The sequence below is a fragment of the Maniola jurtina genome, chromosome 28, assembly GCF_905333055.1.
Source record: "Maniola jurtina chromosome 28, ilManJurt1.1, whole genome shotgun sequence".
Lineage (NCBI taxonomy): Eukaryota > Metazoa > Arthropoda > Insecta > Lepidoptera > Nymphalidae > Maniola > Maniola jurtina.
This window is the reverse complement of record NC_060056.1, coordinates 3,515,802-3,535,000: the sequence shown is the minus strand read 5'-3', so window position 1 is coordinate 3,535,000 and position 19,199 is coordinate 3,515,802. Positions and strand designations below refer to the sequence as shown.

Sequence of the window (19,199 nt, the reverse complement as noted above, 5' to 3'; positions counted from 1 at the left end):
GTCTGCAAAATTTCCTGGACTTTGGTTGCTTAATATTCAAATGAAATTGGAACTACGATTGTATGAAACGAGCAGAAACGAGTGACGGAGAGAGCCCTGTTAACAACAAAGCATAGAAAGTGTGACTGTCTGTCTGCTACGTTTTCACGGCCCAAGAGTTTAACCGATTTGACGAAATTTGGTAGCTAACTCTAGCTTGTATCCCGGGAATGGACATAGCCCATAGGCTACTTTTTATCCCGGAAAATCAAAGAGTTCCCACGGGATTCCTAAATACCCATCCGCTTAATCACTTTGCATAAAATATGGAACTAAGGTTGCGTCCTTGCAATTGACATAGGCAATTTTTTATCCCGGAAAATCAAATAGTTCCCATGGGATCTTTAAAAACCGAAATCCAGGCAGACGAAGTCGCGGGCATCCTCTAGTAATCCATAAATCTATAACGTAACGAAATTTCTACTGTATAGTGAGTGGTGCATTCAGAATGCTTTGGAGCTGCCGAGGGACCGTGGTTCAAGTGGGATATTCACAGATGCCAGGACTGATGGCTTTTATGCCATCATCCGTAAAAAGATGGCCTCACTCATTGTTTTTTCTGACCTTTTTAGGGTTCCGTACCTCAAAAGGAAGAACGGAACCCTTGTAGGATCACTTTGTTGTCTGTCTGTCTGTCTGTCCGTCGTGTCTGTCAAGAAACCTATAGGGTACTTCCCGTTGACCTAGAATCATGAAATTTGGTAGGTAGGTAGGTCTTATAGCACAAGTACAGGAATAAATCTGAAAACCGCGAATTTATAGTTCCATCATTTAAAAAAAAATGTCTTTCAATTTTCAAAGTAAGATAACTATACCTAGTGGGGTATCATATGAAAGGGCTTTTACCTGTACATTCTAAAACAGATATTTATTTATTTTTATGTAAAATAGTCTTTGATTTATTGTGTAAAATGTTGGAAAAAATACCGGAGTACGGAACCCTCAGTGCGCGAGTCTGACTCGCACTTGGCCGGTTTTTTTTTGTATAAAATGTAGCCTATGCCACCCGGACCATAATAATGAATTGATTAACACCTCATTCATCAAGTAGTTTAGGCGCTACGGTCGAATATACATGAATAAACACCTAAATACATACAAACATAGACTCTTAAAATCATAACATTTCTTTTTTGCTTTGCCGTAGACGGGTGAAAAAAAGAAGCAGACACTTACTTTAAATTAAGAGAAAAATATCGGTACATATTGATAATTCTAGAAAGGGTAATAAATAAACGTGTTATTTACCAAACAAGAGAAATCCATACTGTAACATTGTACGAAGGTGAAATATTGTAATGCTGTTTTCTTTCGTGTTATTACATTATAACTTGCGATAGAGATTTAACTGAAGTGTAGAGCTGCTTATCATTAAAAAAAAAAATTTGATGAAAAATTTTGACTCAATTCAATTCAACTACTTACCTACTTATTTATACTTGGCCTCATATTGTTAATAAGAGTTGTCTTGTTATTAATTTGAATTTTAGAAGAGCAACCGCCGAGTTTTTTTCTAGTTCTATTCCGAACCAGTGGTTGATTCACTTGACGGTTTGAAAGCATTTGTAAAGGTTTTTCTTTGCATAACAATTTTTCTATTTCTATTAAAAAACCGAATAGTAATGTCTATGAGTAATACCATCACAATATTATCTATTTAAAAGTCTACTTTTTAACGAAAATAATTTTTATAAGTAGTTGTGAAAGAAGTTTTTTTAAATAAACTTTTATTTTAGGTAAGTCGGACTTTTCTAGTAAAATATTGCTATGTTTTTTCTGCCACAAGAAGTCAACATTATAGCTTTTATTGCATCCGGTTAAAAGCTATTATGAAAATTATTATTAACAGGGCTCTCTCCGTCACTCGTTTCATACAATCGTAGTTCCAATTTCATTTGAATATTAAGCAACCAAAGTCCATGAAATTTTGCAGACATATTCTAGAAACTAATATCTGTGTCTGTGGTGTTTTAGATTTTTCTAAAAATATGTAGTTTTAAAGTTATAGGGGCTCAAAGATTTGTATGAAATTTTTTAAGACCGCGTAACTTTGAAACCGAATATTTTAACTGAAATCTGGAAAACCACAGACATAGATATTAGTTTCTAGAATATGTCTGCAAAATTTCATGGACTTTGGTTGCTTAATATTCAAATGAAATTGGAACTACGATTGTATGAAACGAGTGACGGAGTGAGCCCTCTTAAGAATCAATATATTCGACTGCTTACCTCATAACGTTTGCCTCGTCGTTGGCTAGTTTAATTCTCGTTAACATTTGACACTAGAGTGAAGTAGCCAAATGGCTTCTTTTCTTTGATATAAACTTTAGCCGCTTTCTCCTATCTTTTCCAAAAAAAACTTTATCATATCTTTGTGATGTAGCAGAAACTTTTCACATATTTTTTGTGCTGGTACTTATTTTTATTTCTATCAAGATTTATAGATGGAATTATTTTTCATCGTAAAACATAATTTAATATTATTTCAGGTTTTCGAGGTATTAGTTCACAAACGAAACTTTTCATTGAACCATCTTATGTCCGCGACTTCGCCCGCGTGGACTATACAAATTTTAAACCCCTATTTTAACCCCTTAGGGGTTGAATTTTCTAAAATTTAGAGCCTCAATAGCTCAACCGGTAAAGGAGTGGACTGAAAACCGAAAGGTCGACGGTTCAAACCCCGCCCGTTGCACTATTGTCGTACCTACTCCTAGCACAAGCCTGACGCTTAGTTGGAGAAGAAAGGGGAATATTAGTCATTTAACATGGCTGTATTTTGAGCTGTGCCTTGATAGGTCAGTCAGTCAGTCAAACAGTCAGTTAGTTACCTTTTTCTATACTAATATTATAAAGAGGAAATCTTTGTATTTTTGTATGTTTGTATTGAATAGGCTCAAAAACTACTGGACCGATTACAAAATTTCTTTTACCATTACTTAGAGGGATTCTTCCGAATCCGTATAGGCTATATTTTATCCCGGAAAATAGATAGGATTTTTCGTGGTAGTGAAAATTGTGGAGTAAGGCGTCGAAAAAACTGCCGTACGTTAACCGATTCTCGCGAACGCTGCCTAAATGGTTAGAGATGTATGGTTGACTTCTATAGAAAAGTTGTAGAACTCAATAATGCCTACAAAAAAGTCCGCGATAGTATAAACCAAACATTTATATTTTAGCCATTATAACCACTTTTCCATAGAACACCCGTGCGAAGCCGGGGCGAGTCGCTAGTCTTTTATATATTTAGAAGACTAGATGATGCCTGCGACTTCGTTCGCGAGGGTTTAGGGTTTTCGAAAAGCCCGAGTGAACTCTTCGATTTTCCTGAATAAAAAGTAACCTATGCCTCTCCTCGAGATCCCTACCGAGAATAGAACCCGAGGCCTCCCATAATAAGACCATTGCACCAATGCACCAGGGAGGCCGTTTTTAACCCCCGACCCAAAAAGAGGGGTGTTATAAGTTTGACGTGTGTATCTGTGTATCTGTCTGTGGCATCGTAGCTCCTAAACTATTGAACCGATTTTAATTTAGTTATTTTTATTTGAAAGGTCGCTTGATCGAGTGTTCTTAGCTATAATCTAAGAAAATCGGTTCAGCCGTTTGAAAGTTATCCAGCTCTTTTCAAGTTTTCTTATAGAGGTTTTTGTGTCGGGGGTTTTTTAATTTTGAGTTATTAAATTTATATACTACTAGGATGCTCGCGACTTCGTCCGCGTGGATGTAGGTTTTTGAAGATCCCGTGGGAACTGTTTGATTTTCCGGAATAAAACGTAGCCTATGTCCGTCCCCGGGATATAAGCTAACTCTGTACCTTTCTCAGAATCGGTTACACTGTTGGGACGTGAAGTGGTAGCAGACAGACAGACAGACACACTTTCGCATTTATAATATTAGTATGGATGTAGAGGTAGAGTTATATAGCCGCCATTTTGTGTAATTTCAGCCATGTCTGGTGTGCAACAGCACGGGCCACGACTGCCGTGAGCTGCCGCGGGACAAACTTATACTAGACGATGTGACTGCTGCGGAGGCCACGGTGAACGAGGCGGGACAGGATACAACAGGTTCTTGATCAACCCATTACCGGCTCACTACTGAGTACGGGTCTCCTCTCAGAGTGAGAAGGGTGTAGGCCATGGTCTGCCACGCTGGCGTAATGCGGATTGACAGACTTCACACACCTTTGAGAACAGGGAGAACTCTCCATTATCCAGAAAGGGTTATGATTTTAGCAGTCTATGTATGTATTTATGTGTGTATATATGTGTGTGTGTATGTTTGTATCCAGATTCTGTGTGTTCCACCGTAGCGCCTAGACTACTGGGCCGATTCTGATGAATGAAGTGTCAATCGATTCGTCGTAAAGGTCCGGGTGATATCCCGGACAACGAATCAGTTGACTCATCCATCAAAATCGGCCCAGTAGTTTAGGCGCTACAGTGGAACACACATAATCTAGATACAAACATACATACATACATATGTACGTTATACGTACATACATACATAGACTGCTAAAATCATAATACTTCATTTTGGCTTGGCCGTAGTCGGGTACGCACGTACGTGTAAAACGCACATTACTCCGAAAAGTTAGAGGTGCGTGCCTGGGATCGAACCCCCGACCTCCCGAAAAGAAGGCGGACGTCTTAACCACTAGGCTATCACCGCTTCAGCTATTACAACAACATAATCAGACATCACACTGTTTTTAACCCCCGACCCAAAAAGAGGGGTGTTATAAGTTTGACGTGTGTATCTGTGTGTGTATCTGTGGCATCGTAGCTCCTAAACTAATGAACCGATTTTAATTTAGTTTTTTTTATTTGAAAGGTGGCTTGATCGAGAGCGTTTTTAGCTATAATCCAAGAAAATCGGTTCAGCCGTTTGAAAGTTATCAGCTCTTTTCTAGTTACTTTAACCTTCACTTATCGGGGGTGTTATAAATTTTTAATTTACACTTGTGTTCGCAAGCTCCTCAATTATTTCCTACTTTTACAGCGACAGAGAAAGGAGAAGAAGCAGAAGAGAGTCAGGAGGAGACGCTGGGAGTGGAGAATACAGACTTTGTGCTCTACGTGAGCGCGGTGGAAACGGAGCGGTGTCGGCGCGGCCTCACCGTAGCTTACGCTTCACATTGCCAGCAAGAGGCTGCTTTGGACAGGTGAATAAAAAAATTTACGCTTGCTTCGCTTGAGCTATTTTGTTGCTTTTTTTAGGTCCTAAGTACTTCTGAGCCACCAAGCTATTTATGGCGTGTAGATACCGGTGATGGGTATGGGTTTATGCACACTTTAGAGAAGTGAGCAAAAAGATTGACGTTGCATTGACACGATTATCACCCCTTTCCCGATAAAAGACGCGCTTAGCACGTCCTCGGGGGGAAATTTCCCTACGGTCGAGCCAGTGGCGTAGCTACGTAATCAAGGGCCCTGTGGCAAATCGAAAAATGGGGCCCCACTGCTATCCAAACTGGTTAGGTTTTATCAAGTATGTATATACAAATACTTTAAAAATGCTAAGCTACTTTACAAGTACCAACCACCCACAGAAAGAATTTAGGGGAATTCCCTAGGTTTTTTTTCCTCTCGTCTGGCAATTCCCTAGGTATAACTTTCGGATATTTCTCAAGTGAGTTGCCATGATTAAAGTCGGGTTGCAACCTGTAATATTTATTTTGAAAATGGGAGAAATTTTCAAAAGTTCAGTTCGATTGAGATTTTCTGGTAAGGATTCGAGGGCCCCGGGGCTCTGCCCCGCCTAGCCCCTAGGTAGCTACGCCACTGGGTCGAGCACATAGACACCGCTCCCGTCCATTGGTGACTACGACGAATATCGATTGATATCAGATCAGGTAAAATTTCACTTGCGCCCCACTTCAACCTAACCACTGCTGCCCTACCATAAATTCCACTCATATATTCAATTCATAAATAATATACTTATGTTCTAATATCATTTTGTTACTCATACTAATATTATGTTCTTCCCAGGCCTGTAGCCGGGCACGCGAACTTCTGCCCGGGCGAGTTGTCCACCAAGTACCGTGACATGCCGTCCGTACTGTCAACTGTCAAACACGAGATGCTGCACGCGCTGGGGTTCAGCGTGTCACTGTTCGGATTTTACAGGTGAGTGACATAGGTATAACACTATACCACAGTTATCGGGAACTTCTAGCCGATGTCAAGCTTGTAGTTATTTACAAGTTAGGGAAACTATATGTATAAGTATGGACTTCGTCCGTGCCGGCGCCCGCCGACATACACGCGGCGCCCCTTTAGAGCGCTTCCCAGTCAGTTCCACCACCAATAAACACCAGCAGAACACAAAAACTGGCCACTTCTAACTAAAAAACACTCCAAAAAGGTACAACACGCGCGCCAGCAAACGCCGCCACAGACGAAGTCCATTTCAGTGAGCTTTTATATTTATATTATTACTAGACATTTATTTTTTCTATTTTCCAAGATAAAATATAGCCTATACGGATTCGGAAGAATCCCTCTAAGTAATGGTAAAAGACATTTTGAAATCGGTCCAGTAGTTTTTGAGCCTATTCAATACAAACATACAAAAATACAAAGGTTTCCTCTTTATAATATTAGTATAGATGTGCCTACCTACTGTACTGAGTTTCACTAATAAAGATTTTTTAATTTCTAATATGTTCTTCCCAGAGATGAAAACGGTGATCCGCTGACGGACAGACGGCCGGACACCGGAAATCCGCCGTTAGACGAAGAGTAAGTAGGTATACTATGTTATTGTACAAGTTGACAAGTTATTGTACAAGACTCCTATCCACATTTAAAAGGGCTCTCTCCGTCACTCGCTTTATACAATCGTAGTTCCAATTTCATTTGAATATTAAGCAACCAAAGTCAATAAAATTTGTCAGACATATTCTAGAAACTAATATCTGTGTCTGTGGTTTTCCAGATTTCTGTTAAAATATTCGGTTTCAAAGTTACGCGGTCTTAAAAATTTTCATACAAATCTTTGAGCCCCTGTAATTTGAAAACTGCATATTTTTAGAAAAATCTAAAACACCACAGACACAGATATTAGTTTCTAGAATATGTCTGCAAAATTTCATGGACTTTGGTTGCTTAATATTCAAATGAAATTGGAACTACGATTGTATGAAACGAGTGACGGAGAGAGCCCTGTTAAGTACTTATACCCACGTCGAAGTATATCTCTACCTACCTCGAGGTACAAGTGGTAAGCGCTGTGGTCATATTAGTGGGAGGTCCCGGGTTCGATTCCCAGCAGGGGTATAGAATTTTATAATTTCTAAATTTCTGGTCTGGTTTGGTGGGAGGCTTCGGCCGTGGCTAGTTACCATCCTACCGGCAAAGCCGTGCCGCCAAGCGTTTTAGCATACCGGTACGATGCCGTGTAGGTTAGACCGCTTCCATCTTAGACTGCATCATCACTTACCACCAGGTGAGATTGCAGTACCTGAATAAAAAAAAGTTGAAGTATATTTATGTCTAAGTATAACTGTATTCTTCTCGACCGATCTAGTTAATAAATAAATAAACAAAGAGAGATTTGTGGATAACCAAAAGTTTTTTTTTCTTGCAGGCTCCAAATACACAAGTGGTCGGATCGCGTGGTCAAGAATATAACAAGAAAGCGATGGATGATCCGAGGCGGTTATATGGAGAGGACTTTCCATATGATTGTCACTCCCAGAGTGGTTCAAGAGGTACGCAATTTACATCCACATACAAAAATATGTGGCCTAAGATGGGACGCGTTTACCTAGAATCTAGGTGCCTATTTGTTATAATCCGCCAACCAACGAAATCTGTATGGTGCAACATGCAGCATGCGACATGCACCGCCCGCCCTCCCTCTGATAAACATGCAGGAAAAGCCAGCCATACGCACCACCACCACGCAGCACCACACCAATCCCAAAACCACTCACTCGACGCACGTTTCGAACCGACACCGGAGCATCCTCAGGAGATGTAGACCTTGCAATGCCTGGTTGCAGATACCCGGATTGTAATTGGTAGGAAACACAGATCGCGGAAGAGTATTCTAAACCTTAGCCATGCGTATGAGGAATGATGACGCAAAACGTTTCGTGCTACTGATGACTCAAATCAGCAAAGCCTGTGGTTCCTTTAACCTACAACCATACCAATATTATAAATGCGAAAGTGTGTCTGTCTGTCTGTCTGCTACCTTTTCACGGCCTAACAGTGTAACCGATTCTGACGAAAGGTACAGAGTTAGCTTATATCCTGGGGATGGATATAGGCTACTTTTTATCCCAGAAAATCAAGAGTTCCTAAATACCCATCCGCTTAACCGATTTGCATGAAATTTGGAACCGGGGTAGCTTGCGTCCCTGTAATTGACATAGGCATTTTATCCCGGAAAATCAAATAGTTCCCACGGGATCTTTAAAAATTGAAATCCACGCGAACGAAGTCGCGGGCATCCTCTAGTCATCTATGTTTTCAGGTGAGGAAACACTTCAACTGCTCGGAGCTGGAGGGCGCGGAACTGGAAGACCAAGGTGGAGACGGTACTGCGCTGACGCATTGGGAGAAACGAGTCTTTGAGGTTAGTGGTGTTTAGTGGGAGACAGTATACCTAAATTGACTGATCTACCTATACAATTCAAAATGCAAAATATTTTTATTCAATTAGACTTCTACAAGTACTTTTGAATCGTCCAGCGCATCTACTACTGGTTCGGAATGCCTTCCCTACCGAGAAGAACCAGCAAGAAACTCGGCGGTTGCTCTTTTTAGAGATTTGATATACAATATTATGCCATGTATACAAGTAATTAAAGTCCCGCGCATTGCTGGAGCGAGCTGCAGGTCAAATCCACGCTCTTTTATCATTTAAATAATCTTCGATTGTATAATATGCTTTTCTCAGGAGCATATTTTTAATAGATTTTTTGAACCTGTGTTAAGGCAAGTCCAAAATTGATTGAGGAATTTTGTTATATAATACAATAATTATAACATAATATTATAATTTTGGTATGTACAAGATGTAACCAGAAGGCTAGCAAGAACTTAGGGTTATTATCCTACTAACTGAACACAATACAATGCCAAAACCATTTCCCTTATCTTGTAGTTTAAGTGATTTAGTATTTTTCAAACCTGCAATGTATGGAGTGCAAAACTCGAGTCAATGCCACACCTACGACGCGGCATTGACTCCGAATGGCCTATTTACGTAATGTTCGTTGACCTCTTGCGTCAGTCGGATGTTTTATTTGCAATATATTGTGAACTTTAAAAATACAGGATATTTAAGATTGTACTATCACCTGTCTTCATGATGATGATTTTGATTTTATCCCTTTCGGGAAAGGCAAAGGTCGTAGACCATGCAGCCTGGTAAGTCGTAGATCACCTGTCTTCATTTTTGCTGAAAACAGTGAATTTGTGGGTAACATGACAAAAATAATTAAAAAGCGTTACTTCTTGTATGATGGTACAGAATCCCTGGTGTGCGAGTTTGACTCGCTCGTGATCAGATTTTTTTTTTTTCATTTTTAACATTTCCAATCGATTTTTTTACTATTTTTTTTTGCAGAACGAAGCTATGACTGGAACACATACCCAGAACTCAGTTTTTAGTCGGATAACCTTCGCCATGATGGAGGATACAGGCTGGTACCGGGCTAATTACGACCACGCCGCGCCGTTGCACTGGGGCCGCGGGCTGGGCTGCAACTTCGCTATGGCGTCCTGCAAGCAATGGCTCAACGCGCAAAGGTTGAGGTATTTCCTTCTAATGGGTGTTTTGCTGCTTGGTAGCTTAAGGGAGTCATGGGGAGCGGAAGGGAGCGCAAAGGAGCGGAGTGAAGGCTTAGAATTTGGGGGTAAGGAAGTTATAGTACAGTCATGCTGCTCTTGGACTTGGGCCTTGGTCTGGGCTGCAACTTCGCTATGGCGTCCTGCAAGCAATGGCTCAACGCGCAAAGGTTGAGGTATTTCCTTCTAATGGGTGTCTAGTTGCTTGGTAGCTTAAGGGAGTCATGGGGAGCGGAAGGAAGCGGAAGGGAGTGCAAAGGAGCGGAGTGAAGGCTTAGAATTTGGGGGTAAGGGAATAGGGAGTACAGTCATGCTGCTCTTGGACTTGGGCCTTGGTCTGGGCTGCAACTTCGCTATGGCGTCCTGCAAGCAATGGCTCAACGCGCAAAGGTTTTCCTTCTAGTGGGTGTTTTGCTGCTTGGTAGCTTAAGGGAGTCATGGGGAGCGGAAGGAAGCGGAAGGGAGCGCAAAGGAGCGGAGCGAAGTCATAAAATTTGGGGGTAAGGGAGTTATAGGGAGTACAGTAATGCTGCTCTTGGACTTGGGCCTTGGTCTGGGCTGCAACTTCGCTATGGCGTCCTGCAGGCAATGGCTCAACGCGCAAAGGTTGAGGTATTTCCTTAATGGGTGTTTTGCTGCTTGGTAGCTTAAGGGAGTCATGGGGAGCGGAAGAAAGCGGGAGGGAGCGCAAAGGAGCGGAGCGAAGTCATAAAATTTGGGGGTAAGGGAGTTATAGGGAATACAGTCATGCTGCTCTTGGACTTGGGCCTTGGTCTGGGCTGCAACTTCGCTATGGCGTCCTGCAGGCAATGGCTCAACGCGCAAAGGTTTTCCTTCTAATGGGTGTTTTGTTGCTTGGTAGCTTAAGGGAGTCATGGGGAGCGGAAGGAAGCGGAAGGGAGCGCAAAGGAGCGGAGCGAAGTCATAAAATTTGGGGGTAAGGGAGTTATAGAGAGTACAGTCATGCTGCTCTTGGATTTGGGCCTTGGTCTGGGCTGCAACTTCGCTATGGCGTCCTGCAAGCAATGGCTCAACGCGCAAAGGTTTTCCTTCTAATGGGTGTTTTGTTGCTTGGTAGCTTAAGGGAGTCATGGGGAGCGGAAGGAAGCGGAAGGGAGCGCAAAGGAGCGGAGCGAAGTCATAAAATTTGGGGGTAAGGGAGTTATAGAGAGTACAGTCATGCTGCTCTTGGATTTGGGCCTTGGTCTGGGCTGCAACTTCGCTATGGCGTCCTGCAAGCAATGGCTCAACGCGCAAAGGTTTTCCTTCTAATGGGTGTTTTGTTGCTTGGTAGCTTAAGGGAGTCATGGGGAGCGGAAGAGAGCGCATGGGAGCGGAGTGAAGTCACAAAGTCTGGTGTAGTGTTCTGTGAAGTGTGTGGATTATGTGGGACTTAAGGAAGCCAAAGAGAGCTAAAGGAAGTCAAAGTTTTGGAATTTCGTTCTTTGGACTACCTAGATGATGTGAAACTTATAAGAGTGGAAAGGAGCCAAGAAGATCACGGAAGTCGCAAAGTTTTGTTCAATTTTATGGGATTGGTCATTTAAACAGGCGGGAGCCATGGAATTCCTACATCCATACTAATATTATAAATGCGAAAGTGTGTCTGTCTGTCTGTCTGTCTGTCTGTAGCAGACAGACGGACACACTTTCGCATTTACTTATAATATTAGTATGGATTCTTGTTTATGTGAAAATTATAATTTTCTTTTGCATGCAGCGAAACGGATAATACAACAGCGATAGAGTAAGTACCTAAATGATTAAGTGAATAACTAAAGATCTTCTTGGGATCGATTTTTCAATCGTCAAATATCTTTTATCTAAGGAATAAATTTGCTTCGATTAGTAAATTTGACATTTTTTTTTCTCTCTCGTCTGGCTTTACATTGATTAGCCAATGTAAAGTTTGTAGTTATTTGTAACAAGTTAGTTAAACTATACAAGTGTGGACCCCGTCTGTGCCGGCGCTCGCCGACACACGCACGGCACCCCCTTAGAGCGCTTTCCAGTCAGTTTTAACAAAAAAAAAACACTGCAAAAAGGCAGAGCACGACCGCCAGCTAACACCAACACAGACGAAGTCCTTTTGACATTCTCATAGATTTCCCATACAAAAAAACGGCCAAGTGCGAGTCCTTTACTTGTGCTATAAGGCCTAACTACCTGCCAAATTTCATGATTCTAGGTCAACGGGAAGTACACTACTTATAGGTTTTCTTGACAGACACGACGCGAAGGACGGACGGACGGACGGACAGACAGACAACAAAGTGATCCTATAAGGGTTCCGTTTTTCCTTTCGAGGTACGGAACCCTAAAAACTGTCAAAACCTCAAATTTATTCTTCAGATAAAAGGTATTTGACTGAATTTTTCCTTATTTTATTAAACTTTAATTTGCAAGCGATTCCAACGGAACTATGGCGGAGGAACCGTAAGTTTTATTTATATTTTTTGTATTAAGTAATTTTAGGTTATTTTCTGCATATGGGCTAAGGGCTGGGCTCGTTTCCGCACTTAAAAAGGGTGTTATAAGTTTGACGTGTGTATCTGTGTATCTATGTCATCGTAGCTCCTGAACTAATGAACCGATTTTGATTTAGTTTTTTTTTTGTTTGAAAGGTGGCTTGATCGAGAGTGTTCTTAGCTATAATCCAAGAAAATCGGTTCAGCCGTTCGAAAGTTATCAGCTCTTTTCTAGTTTTCTTATAGAGGTAACCTTCACTTGTCGGGGGTGTTATAAATTTTTAATTTACACTTGTTGTAAAATATTTGGTATAAAAAGTGATTATGATAAGTAAATATGGCGGCTAATAAGTCATAACAAATCCAAAATTAAAGCCTCAATAACTCAACGGTTGAGGAACGGACTGAAATCCGAAAGGTCGGCGGTTCAAAGTTCAAACCCCACCCGTTGCACTATTGTCGTACCCACTCCTGGCACAAGCTTTACGCTTAATTGGAGGGGAAAGGGGAGTATTAGTCATGAATAATATTCTTTAAAAAAAACTCTATTTGCAGAAGGAAGAACCCGGCGCCATTTTGTGAACGCATCAAGGGAGACCCGCTTCGCACAGAATGTTCCCCTCGACGGAATGCTGTGGTGCTATGCAACCTAGTCCGCCATGACACCATACTGCCTAGGCAGTATCAGGTAAGGATGTAATCCATACTAATATTATAAATGCGAAAGTGTGTCTGTCTGTCTGCTACCTTTTCACGGCCCAATAGTTTAACCGATTCCGACGAAATTTGGTACAGAGTTAGCTTATATCCCGGGGACGGACATAGGCTACTTTTTATCCCGGAAAATCAAAGAATTCCCACTGGATCCCTAAAGACCTATCCGCTCAACCGATTTGTATGAAAGGTAACGAGATAGCTTGCGTCCATGTTATTGACATAGCCAACTTTTTATCCCGGAAAACCAATCAGTTCCCACGGGATCTTCAAAAAACCTACATCCACGCAGACGAAGTCGCGGGCATCCTCTAGTGGAGAATAATTTTAATGTTACGGAACCCTAATAGGATCACTTTGTTGTCTGTCTGTCTGTTCGTCTGTCGTGTTAGGCAAAAAACCAATGGGGTACTTCCCGTTGACCTAGAACCATGAAAGGCAGGTAGGTAGGTCTTATGGCACAAGTAAAGGAATAAATCCGAAAACAGAGAATTTGTGGTTACATCATTAAAAAAAATGTGTTCATGAACAAATGCTTAGTATTTTCAATTTTCAAATTAAGATTACTATACCAAGTGGGGTATCATATGAAAGGGCTTTACGTGTGCATATTAAAACAGATTTTTATATATTTCTATGCATAATAGTTTTTGATTGATCGTGTAAAATGTCGGAAAAAATACCCGAGTACGGAACCCTCGGTGCGCGAGTCCGACTCGCACTTGGCTGGTTTTTAGTACATAAAAAAGCTTTGATTGTAAGTTTTGACGTGACAACGTCTTATAATTCGATAGAGCCGGCTGCACGCACGAAAAAACATGACTCATGCGGCGTTACCTCGCTCTGAGGCGTTCCATGTAAGGCTTGAAGTGCAAGCGAGAGCGCGGAACGAGCGACAAAGAAGCACAATCGGCCTTTGTTGTCACGTTCAACTATCGTCAGTAAACCGACTTTACAGACAACCAATTTTTATTTCTTCAGCATTTCGACATTTTGCCTAACGTACCGGCCGGGGAGGAAGCGCGGTACGGCGGCTCGGTGTCCCTGGCTGATTACTGCCCGTACCTGCAAGAGTTCACGTGGCGACACAAAAACGTGCTCATCCGAGGCAGCCGCTGCTCTTACGAAGAGAATACTCCGAGTAAGTATTATTAGTATATTTTAGTACAGTATATATTATACAGTATAGTTCATAAGGCCCTGTTACTAACACTATATGGATGAAATGTTCCGAAATAAATGTTTATTATTATTTTTATCAAGGGGTGTGAGACGGGCCTGTCCGCGAAATTCAAATTTAATTTGGTTTTTCGCAATTTGTAAACTAATACGACAAAATAGGCTTATGGCGCTTTGGCAAAGGCAGTATCATCCTCACAGGTTTATATAAAAATCTTTACTATCTTTCTATCTTTTTATCTATTTTTCTATCTTTTCTATCTTTTTTTTTTCTTTCTCGTCTGGCTTTACAAAGATTAGCCAATGTCAAGTTTATAGTTATTTGTAACAAGTTAGTTAAACTATACAAGTATGGACCCCGTCTGTGCCGGCGCTCGCCGACATACGCACGGCACCCCCTTAGAGCGCTTTCCAGTCAGTTTTAACAAAAAAAACACTCCAAAACGGCAGAGCACGCCCGCCAGCTAACACCAACACAAACGAAGTCCTTCTATTTCTATACTACTTCTATTCTATATCATTATTTTATTCTATTCTACTATCACCTGTCTTCGTTTTTGCTAGCGTTCGGGTTACACCCTGTATTATCGAGAAAAAATTGGTTGTCTGTAAAGTCGGTTTACTGACGATAGTTGAACGTGACAACAAAGGCCGATTGTGCTTCTTTGTCGCTCGTTCCGCGCTCTCGCTTGCACTTCAAGCCTTACATGGAACGCCTCAGAGCGAGGTAACGCCGCATGAGTCATGTTTTTTCGTGCGTGCAGCCGGCTCTATCGAATTATAAGACGTTGTCACGTTAAAAAAACCAATATTTTTAGTGACCATGCCCGTTCTTGTTTCAGACAGTGAAGTAAACTTTGCGCTAGAGAACTACGGGCCGCACTCAAAGTGTTTCGATCACAGCGATCGGGTTTGGGAACAGAAGTCCTGTAGACAAGTAAGTTACAGTTTTAACATTTGATTAAGTTAAAACGCAAGCTAATGTTGTACTTTCTGTTTAAAAAAACCGGCCAAGTGCGAGTCGGATTCGCGCACCGAGGGTTCCGTACTCGGGTATTTTCCCGACATTTTGCACGATAAATCAAAAACTATTATGCATAAAAATAAATAAGAATGTGTTTTAGAATGTACAGGTTAAGCCTGAAGTACCCTATAGGTTTTCTTGACAGACACAACGGACGGACGGACAGATAGACAACAAAGTGATCCTATAAGGGTTCCGTTTTTCCTTTTGAGGTACGGAACCCTACAAAAATCTATATTCATTTTTGTATTGCAGATAAGAGAATGGCAACACTGGGGATCAGGGTGCTACAAGTATAAATGTGAAAGCGGACGAATACATGTTGTGGTACGTATAAAATAACAGTAAACAAGTGTAAATTAAAAATTTATAACACCCCCGACAAGTGACTACAGTAACTAGAAAAGAGCTGATAACTTTCAAACGGCTGAACCGATTTTCTTGGATTATAGCTAAGAACGCTCTCGATCAAGCCACCTTTCAAACAAAATAAAACTAAATTAAAATCGGTTCATTAGTTTAGGAGCTACGATGCCACAGACAGATACACAAATACACACGTCAAACTTCTAACACCCCTCTTTTTCGGTCGAGGGTTAAAAACTTAAATAATGTCTTAGGTGTGTGGCTGGGGTTACCACCATACTGTCTGGCTTGCATGGCGTCGTTTCTAATACTATTCCGAAGAAAATATTAAAAAAACCGGCCAAGTGCGAGTCAGACTAGCGCACCGAGGGTTCGGTATTCGGGCATTTTTTCCGACATTTTGCACGATAAATCAGAAACTATTATACATAAAAATAAATAAATATCTGTTTTAGAATGTACAGGTAAAGCCTTTTCATATGATACCCCACTTAGTATAGTTATCTTACTTTTAAACACATTTTAATATTTTTTTTTATGATGTAACCACAAATTTACGGTTTTCAGATTTATTCCTTTACTTGTGCTATAAGACCTACCTACCTGCCAAATTTCATGATTCTAGGTCAACGGGAAGTACCCTATAGGTTTTCTTGACAGACACGACGGACGGACAGACAGACACAACAAAGTGATCCTATAAGGGTTCCGTTTTCCTTTTGAGGTACGGAACCCTAATTCAAATTCAAAGTGTTTTTATTCAATTAGACTTTTACAAGTGCTTTTGAATCGTCAAAAAAATCTACCAGTGGTTTGCTGGAACCAGCAAAAAACTCGGCGGTTGCTCTTTTCAAGTACATATTCAATTTACAATAATATGCCATACTGTATACAAGCAATTGCAGCGCCGTGTATTGCTGGAGCGAGTCAAATCCAAGCTTTTTTGTCATTTAGATAATCTTCGATTGTATAATAAGCTGTTTTCAGGAGCATACTTTTAACAGATTTTAAAAATAACGAAGGGCTGGCGCTCACAGGCTCTTTATCTATTCACTATTGTCCCACAGGTGGGCAATTACACATATACATGTTACTTCGCTGGGCAAGTGTTGCAAGTGAGGATAATTCAAAATGGCTGGCTACACCGTGGAGGAGTTGTGTGCCCGCCGTGCAGGGAGATGTGTGGCGAGGAGTTCGCTGTGAGTTACATATTTATTGAATACAACTTGCAGGTTAGAAGGCTGACCTTGTACCTGCGCAGAAGGCGAATTATATTCAAAAAAACACGACGGACGGATGGACAGACAGACACAACAAAGTGATCCAATAAGGGTTCCGTTTTCCTTTTGAGGTACGGAACCCAAATTCAAATTCAAAGTGTTTTTATTCAATTAGACTTTTACAAGTTCTTTTGAATCGTCAAAGCATCTACCATTGGTTTGGAATGCCTTTCCTACCGGGAAGAACCAGCAAGAAACTCGGCGGTTGCTCTTTTCAGAGATTTGATATACAATATTATGCCATGTATAAAAGCAACTGAGGTCCCGCGCATTGCTGGAGCGAGCTACAGGTCAAATCCACGCTCTTTTATCCATTTACTTCTTCGATTGTATAATATACTTTTCTCAGGAGCATAGTTTTAATAGATTTTTTGAACCTGTGTAAAGGCAAGTCCAAAATTGATTGAGGAATTTTGTTATAAAAGATTATACCCATTCCCACAAATGACTTTTGGACCTTCCTGAGGCGGAGCGTAGGAGTCGCAAGCCTGTTACGGTGTCTAGTTAGCCTGTTGTGTAGATCGCTAATCTTGTTGTAACTAAGAAAGGAGCCTATGATATGTGCTCGACCAGAATATGAAGATCTTGGCCGGTACCTACTGGCCAAGATCTGGCTTATTGTTCCTTGAATTAGTGTGACATTAAACGCCGATCCACACCAATTGGGTACACGTGACACGTGCGTAGTGACGCGCGTAAATCCCTAACACACCGGGTTACGCATACGTCTACGCTTTACGCAAGCGGTGTGCCATGTTTCATACAGTTCCATTACAACGCAATGGTACGCGCTACGTCTAAACTTACGCAGCCTGTGTGAACGAGCTATTAATTTCAAATATCAAATATCGTACACAGTAGATTGGGGTCGTCAGAGTAAAGTTTAGAGACAGTGTAGATTTTGTGTTGAAAACATGCCATAAATAATACAGAATTCTTTTTTTTTTTAGTCGCGAGAGGAATACTGCAAAGGTGGTGAAGAAGCACCTCCTCCGAATCTATATCCAAACGACATTCTAGTGTGCGCAGCTGTTAAACCGATCTCAGCTACTGTGTTGCTGCTAGCGGCCATCTTGTTTTCTCTCATGAATTGTATGTGATGGCGCGAAAACTTTGACAGTTATGTGTTTTTTAATCTGTGAAGAGACTATTTTTTTAATATATGTAAATTACTACTACTACTGTAAATTGCTACGGCTATATACGGAACAAAATCAGAGTAAAATGAACCAAAAGAATATTGTTTTAAAGTCGTTTTTTCAGCACTACCGATTTTTGTTTACGACGTTCTCACTTAGGTTGCTGACATCCACCATGTTTAGATGAATTCCAACCTTAAATAAACTCCTTTAAGTTCATTTTACTCTGACTTTACCATTGTTTCTATGTTAGATGATTTAAAGTCGACTCTATTGTATCCAAACAACGGGTTAATGTGCGCAGCTGTTAAACCGATCTCAGATACCGTGTTGCTGCTAGCGGCCATCTTGTTTTCCCTCACAAACCAGATGGCGCGAAAACTTAGTATACAGTTACAGTACACTTAGTATACAGTAGTGACAGTTATATGTTTTTTAATCTGTGAAGAGAGTATTTTTTAATATATGTAAATTACTAGCTACGGATGGTATAAAATCAGAGTAAAATGAACCAAAAATCTATTGTTTTAAAGTCGTTTTTTCAGTACTACCGATTTTTGTTTACGACGTTTTCGCTTAGGTTGCTGACAGTAGATCTTTAGATGAATTCCAACTTAAACTTAAACTTTTTTAGGTTCATTTTACTCTGACTTTACTATTGTTTCTATGTTCGATGTTCTAAAATGTACTCTATTGTATCCAAACAACGGGTTAATGTGCGCAGCTGTTAAACCGATCTCAGATACCGTGTTGCTGCTAGCGGCCATGTTGTTTTCCCTCACGAACCTGATGGCGCAAAAACTTTGACAGTTATATGTTTTTTAATCTGTGAAGAGAGTATTTTTTAATATATGTAAATTACTAGCTACGGATAATATAAAATCAGAGTAAAATAAACCAAAAGCCGTGTTTTTAAGCGGTTTATTCAGTTCTACCTTAGGACCTTTGATTTGAAGTCGTTTATTTACACTAACCCTTTTCCCATTTTGTGTTCTATTGGAGCAGCTGTTTGTAGAAAAATGGACGAACTTGAACCTTAAAACATAAGAGTTTAAGTCCTTTTTAGTTTGATCTATAGTATTTCGAGAATAGTATTTTTTTTTTCTGAAAATTGGCTATGGAATAAGTATTGCGTTATTTAGTTTTTGGTATATTTCGTTCCCTATGTACCTAAG

The 19,199-nt window shown here is 40.6% G+C and overlaps 2 protein-coding genes across 4 annotated transcripts in view; one reads left to right on the top strand and one right to left on the bottom strand.

Moving 5' to 3' along the window:
• The window catches only part of LOC123879428, a 5,566-nt gene extending 4,185 nt beyond the window's left edge, over positions 1 to 1,381 (bottom strand). The window contains exon 1 of the mRNA XM_045927133.1: positions 1,288 to 1,381. Coding sequence (XP_045783089.1) covers positions 1,288 to 1,315 — 28 coding nt within the window. The 5' untranslated portion in view covers positions 1,316 to 1,381. The remainder of the gene's footprint in view (positions 1 to 1,287) is intronic.
• Positions 1 to 18,433, top strand: part of LOC123879402 (leishmanolysin-like peptidase) — a 100,476-nt gene extending 82,043 nt beyond the window's left edge. The window contains exons 6-20 of one of the 3 annotated variants that reach the window (XM_045927078.1): positions 3,992 to 4,112; positions 5,050 to 5,212; positions 6,042 to 6,179; positions 6,729 to 6,794; positions 7,642 to 7,765; positions 8,536 to 8,637; positions 9,634 to 9,821; positions 11,575 to 11,601; positions 12,261 to 12,290; positions 12,878 to 13,010; positions 14,018 to 14,177; positions 15,058 to 15,152; positions 15,495 to 15,566; positions 16,673 to 16,804; positions 17,836 to 18,433. In XM_045927078.1, coding sequence (XP_045783034.1) covers positions 3,992 to 4,112; positions 5,050 to 5,212; positions 6,042 to 6,179; positions 6,729 to 6,794; positions 7,642 to 7,765; positions 8,536 to 8,637; positions 9,634 to 9,821; positions 11,575 to 11,601; positions 12,261 to 12,290; positions 12,878 to 13,010; positions 14,018 to 14,177; positions 15,058 to 15,152; positions 15,495 to 15,566; positions 16,673 to 16,804; positions 17,836 to 17,985 — 1,701 coding nt within the window. In that variant the 3' untranslated portion in view covers positions 17,986 to 18,433. The remainder of the gene's footprint in view (positions 1 to 3,991; positions 4,113 to 5,049; positions 5,213 to 6,041; positions 6,180 to 6,728; positions 6,795 to 7,641; positions 7,766 to 8,535; positions 8,638 to 9,633; positions 9,822 to 11,574; positions 11,602 to 12,260; positions 12,291 to 12,877; positions 13,011 to 14,017; positions 14,178 to 15,057; positions 15,153 to 15,494; positions 15,567 to 16,672; positions 16,805 to 17,835) is intronic. The other 2 variants (XM_045927080.1, XM_045927079.1) reach the window with 2 other exon arrangements.
• The last annotated feature ends 766 nt before the right edge of the window (positions 18,434 to 19,199 follow it).